Genomic DNA, 6,135 nt, shown 5'->3' with positions numbered 1-6,135 from the left:
TTTCCTGAGTTAACCATTCTTCAATTTTATAGATTTTAAAACAATTTTTTTAGGTAACCTGATTATGAAAATATGTTGCATCGTGCTTTAAAAACGTGATTACTTTTGTGTATGAGCTAATAAATATTTCTTCAGGCCACAAGTGTGAAAGCAATTTACTACATAAGACAGAAGTTTCTTATAAGTATGAACTGATGTGACTTGTCTATTCAGCAGTGAAAATAACTTTACCACATTTCACAATACAGTCTACTGAGCATGACGCAATGAATGTTTCCTCAGATAATTAGCTATTTTAAACGTTTTTCCACATGTTTCACAACGAAATACTTTCTCTTCGGTATGACGTAACAAATGCTTCCTCAGATAATTAGCTGTTTTAAATGCTTTTCCACACGTTTCACAACGAAATGTTTTCTCTTCATTATGGAGTAGCGAATGGATTTTCAGACATGTTGACGTTGAAAATGACTTGCCACATATCTCACAACAGTTGTGCTTCACCTGATCATGAACTAATTGATGAATTTTCAAATAACTTGATGTTGTATATGCTTTTCCACATATTTCACAACGGAAGCATTTCTCCTTGGGATGAAGTAAGTCAGTATGGATTTGTAAATGTGTTTTCAGCCTGGAAGATGTTGAGAACATTTTCCCACATGTTTCACAACAGAATGGTTTATCTTGAACATGAAGTGCTAAGTGGGCCCTCAATGAATTTCTCCGTGGAAATGCCTTCCCACATGTTTCACAAGAGTAACACTTTTCTCGAGTATGAACGAACACATGCATTTTCAGTGTACTTAATAGCGAAAATGACTTGCCACATGTTTCACAAGCATAAGGTTTCTTCTGAGTATGAAGGTACAAATGTGTTTTGAGATAACTTGATGTTGAGAATGACTTTCCACATTTTTCACAAAAGAAGGGTTTCTCCCTGGTATGAACTAATAAATGGGTTTTCATATTAGAAAACTGTGAAAATCCCTTACCGCACACTTCGCAGGAAAAGGGTTTTTGCTGGGTATGAAGGAATAGATGTGCTTTCAGATACTCCGATCTTGTGAAGGTCTTGCCACATGTTTCGCAAAGAAATGCTTTCTCAACAGCATGAACCAATAAATGTCTTTTTAAATTCTTTGATGATGAATATTCCTTGCCGCATGTTTCACAAGAGAAAGGTTTAATATGATTATGCACTGATAGATGATTTTTCAGTTGATATGACTGTAAAAATTCCTTTCCACAGATTTCACAAGAGAATGTTTCCCTCTGAAAGTTTTCCCCTAATAAATTGCCATTCAAATGGCCTGACTCTGAAAATTCTTTGCCACATGTTTCATTAAAGAATGGTTTCTTCTGATTATGTGTTAATAAATGTCTTTTCAAACTGCTTAACTCTGAAAATTTCCTGCCACACTTATCACAACAGAATAGTTTCTCCTGAGTATGAACTAATAAATGTCTTTTCAATCTATATGGCAGTGAAAATCCCTTGCCACATGTTTCACATACAAACGTTTTATCCTGACCATGGTCCAATGAATGTATCTCCTGCCTATCTGATGTTGCTTTAACACATATTTCTGATGAAAAGTGTTTATCCTGAGTATGATGTGATAAATCTGTTTTCAGTTCACCTGGTAGTGAAAATATATATCTCATGTTTTATCAAGGAAGCCTTTTTCCCTGATTATAATTTCATGAATATAACTCCTCTTTTTTGAGCACTTCCATTAGAAATGCTGTGACATATTTCTCATGACATAATTTTCTTCTAATTTTTTAAAAATTAACAATTGAAATCCCTCGGATATAAAAACAACTATCACAAATTGGCACAATTTTTCTCTCTAATCTTGAAGTACAATGCAAAGAGATAACCCTATGTGCAAGTGGAGGTCTTTGTTTCTAGGAGTAAACAGTTTACAGTATATCGTCAGAATGGAACTATTCTAGTAACTACAATGTCTTTTGTGACTGCTGACTCTAATAATAATTTAATTTCCTTGTTTGTTCTGAAAAACAATAATAAAAATAATGAGTTAATAAATAATTACATACACAGTAAACATACAAAATGTTAAATTGCTAATGCCATACTAAATAAAAAATAAACAAATGAGACAAAAATAGTCTGTCTCACTGCTCAAAGAATTTCAAAAATTTCTGGTACGCTAAAAACATTTTACACACATTCTGGATACAATAAGTATGATGTGATAAATCATACTCATCATACCAAAATCAAAGACGATAACTAATAATCAGACTAGGTTTATACCCTATCCCTGCATTGACAATCTCTACTGTTGTGATAATTCACGTAGTCATTAGTTTAGTAAACACTATTCTTCGTATAGCCCCGTAAGAAAAGAAATCAAATTAATAAATAGGTCATTTATAGAAAAAAACAAGAAACATTACAGTTTATAAAACTAAATCTGATTTGGAGAGGACTAAATGTTACACCTACATTTATAAAAATTATTTTTTGCAACTAATAATGGGATTTTCCAAACACTAAAACAAAAAAAAGTTGGAGATGTTCCTCTCATCAAGTTTGTAAATGATTTTGGATATGGGAAATTCAATTATACAATCAAAAATAAAATGTAACTGTTCTCTGAAAGCAACCAGCCAGTTCTCGAGATCATATCAAGTTCATATGGGTATTGGGTCTATGTACTGCAAGGTGACTTTCAGAAAAAGGAAGACGACAGCTGTAGTGTACTACATGCCAAATAGTTCAAAGAAATATAGCAAATACCTCTTTGGGCAATTTGAATGCCTCATAAGTAGTAGCCAAAGAGATAAGTAATACTAGGTAATAGTATTCACCATGTAGAGCAAGGAAGCCAAAGGCTTCAGATTCAACTGGAAGCCACAGGCTTCCAGATGACCTTTGAATTTATTCAGTCAGCCTCAGCTTTAACTACCTGGGAGGACAACTTTTTCCAGAAATCAATGACTCGCTGGCTTAAAAAAAAACTTCCTAAAATTTAATTTAAACTTCAACCCCTGTAATTTGAACTTATGACCCCTACTTCTGAAATCCTTTCTAACAATGAAAATTCCAGCTTCATTCATTTTACTAATCCCTCTCAGAGCTTTATAAACCTCAATCATGTCACCTCTGAGGTACCTGGTTGGCAAGCTCTGTAGCACACATAATCGCAGTCTTCCCTCATATAACGTCCTTTTGCTAATCTCACCTTTCATCTTTGGACCATTTCAAGGAGCTCAATGTTTTTTTTCCGATGAAGTCTCCATACTTAACATTAGTAGAGGCATAAGATACAAGAAAGCAAGCTTATACAGAAACAGCTAAAAAAAAAAAACTACCCATTTCACTGATCCATTAGTTCCAAATGTGTCTAGTTCTGCCTTGAATTTATTTAAGTTATCAACTTCCACAACAGATGGAAGTTTGTTCCAGCAATCAACTACCAGCTGGCTAAAGGCAAATTTCGCACATCTATTCTAGAACTGTCTTTCCTCAGTTTGAAACTATGCCCCCTCAGGTTTCAGCAAGACAAAGAATCCCATCAGCATTGAGCCTACTCAATCCATTCAAGGCCTTATACACCCCAATCAGATCACCTCACAGGTGTGTAGCCTCCAGAAGCTGCAACTTGCTCCACTTAAGCCTTTCTTCATAAGAGCATCCCTTTGTTCCTCTCACCAGTCTTGTTGCCCTTCTCTGTACTCATTCTAGCAACTCTACACCTTTCCTAAAATAAGGCCTCCAGACCTGTATGCAGTACTCAAGGTGTGGCTTGACCATTGCCTTATACAAGGGGATAATCATCTCCTTATCCCTGCTCACAAAATTCCTGTATATCATTGATAAGACCCCATGACCTACTCTGGCAGCCTGTCTGCACTGTCAGAAAACTTCATATTTAACTGCATAATTACCCCCAGGTCTCTTTCATTCTCCACTATCCTCAGTGTAACACCACTCATTTAGTACATTTCTCTGGGTTACTGCTACCCATATGCAGTACTTTGCATTTGTCAATGTTAAACTTCGGTTGCTATTTCTCCATCTGCTCAACTTTTCCAGATCCTGTTGCAGCAGCTTACTGTCATTACTGTTATTAACAACTCTGCCAACCTTTGTATCATCTGCAAACTTTGACATTAAGCTTGATATACCTTCATCAATATCATTGATAAATATACAAAACAACAATGGGCCCAATACCTAACCCTGAGGGACACCACTAATAACATTAGTCCACGTAAGCAGTATCCATTGTTTACCACTCTGTCTTCTCCTACTCAGCCATCCTTTTATCCATTGTAGCAACTTGCCCTTAATGCCATACTGCTCCAATTTGTACAGTAGTCTTTCATGTGCAACAGTATCAAAAGTTTTCCTCAAATATCCAAGTACAGGTAAACCTCAATATATGTGTTTTCAATCAATGTGAGTTTCGGTTAATAATGTCACAAACATTAATACCATTCCTCTATATGTGCCCTCTAAAATTGTTTCGAATAGTGCAGCCAATCATAAAACAAAAAATTTTTAACAACAAAAAAAAAAAAAAAAAATACCCAAAAAGTTGACACTTATTGAAGAAACCGGCATCACTGAAGGCATCCAAGAATGCCTCAATTCGCATTCAAAGCCACTCACTGACATGGATCTTATAAAATTGGAGCAACAGCATACCTATGACAAGAAAGAATGAATTGCAACTGAAAGAGAGGAGCTTGTCTGCAGATGTTTCGAAATTTGGACACTGTTAAACAAATTACGGATTTAGAGCTGAATGTGAAAAGAAGCATGCTAGTTCGCCGAACTCTATAAAATGGAATTAGCTGCTATCGTAAATTTTATGAAGAGAAAAAGAAGACTACAACTATTCAAACGACGCTTGAAAAATATTTTTTTAGAAAGTAGCATATCCATTTTTCACTCAATTTGTAGCTAATTTCTTTAATAAACCTTTTTAGCTTACTTGCTTTTCATTATTCTTTATATTTCTATCTATGTACACAGTTAAAATGTATTTTAAAGGCCTAAATTAAGTCTTCTGACGAATGTTCCAAAACATCATGGATGAATTAGAATTTTTCTCTTGGTTTTTAACTTCGAGATACGCAATACACTCCTTGCATGAATTAATCGTGGTAAACACCTGTATATGATATCAAAATTTTTTGCATCTAGTTTCTTTGGGACCATGTCATAGTATCCAATCAAATTAGATCAGACACAAGACTTTGCCTTAACAAATCCATGCTGTTATTATTTTTGGTTATTTGGTTTTTTTTAGGAGCATTAGCAACTAAGGCCATATTGCCCCAGGAATATGCGGTGGTCATTCCCTGACCTTTCCGCATCCTCCGTATTTGGTGGTGACGGGCTCGAACCCCGGTCTAATCAAGAAGCGTGTGCTATGCACTGCTGCTCCTTCACACCTGGCTACGGAGGTGCCAATCCATGCTGTGTCTGAATTATTACTGCTATCTTGTCTAGATGATCCTGCAATGCTTCTTTAACCAGTGACTCCATTATTTTCCCTGGAACAGAAGTCAAACTAACAGGTCTGTAATTACTCGTGTCACCCTTTGATCCCACTTTGTGGACTGGAGATACATTTGTACATCTCCAGTCCGTGGGGACTTCCCTCGAGTCCAAGGATGCTCTAATAATTATGGCTAATGGTTTGCTTACTTCCTTTGCCACCTCCTTTAATATAACTGGATGGATCCCATCAACCCCAGGTGCCTTTCTTATGTTTAACTTCAACAATTTCTCCTCCACTCTGCTCTCAGTTATTACAAAATCATTTAACTCCCTGTTAGAGTCTGATAAACATTCGGCCCTCTCCTTCTTGGATTACTGTTGTACATGATTTTCATAAATGACATTGACAAAGGGATAGATGGCTTGATATCAAAATTTGCAGATGAAGTAAAGATTGGTAGTCATTAATGATCAGTGCCAAGCACTGCTCTTTCAAGATGACCCAAACAGACTTCAAAGATGTCAGAGAAGTGGCAGCTATGTTTTAATACTTCAACACAGTATTCCAAATGTGGTCTTACAACTGCCTTATATGGTGGGATTATGACCTCCCTATTCTAGGATAACATTCGATAAATCATATTGTT

At 35.8% G+C, this 6,135-nt stretch overlaps 1 protein-coding gene across 1 annotated transcript; it reads right to left on the bottom strand.

The window, feature by feature from the left end:
* Positions 1 to 249: 249 nt before the first annotated feature.
* Positions 250 to 1,735, bottom strand: LOC150075626 (uncharacterized). Its single transcript, XM_090388597.1, has one exon. It carries the CDS (start codon positions 1,666 to 1,668, stop codon positions 250 to 252), a length of 1,419 nt encoding a protein of 472 aa, XP_090244723.1. The 5' UTR covers positions 1,669 to 1,735.
* Between the last annotated feature and the right edge of the window lie 4,400 nt (positions 1,736 to 6,135).

Source organism: Mastigoproctus giganteus, chromosome 14 (genome assembly GCF_048544385.1).
Source record: "Mastigoproctus giganteus isolate SK-2022 chromosome 14, ASM4854438v1, whole genome shotgun sequence".
NCBI lineage: Eukaryota > Metazoa > Arthropoda > Arachnida > Uropygi > Thelyphonidae > Mastigoproctus > Mastigoproctus giganteus.
The sequence above is the reverse complement of the archived record's forward strand: the minus strand, read 5'-3'. Positions and strand labels throughout refer to the sequence as shown.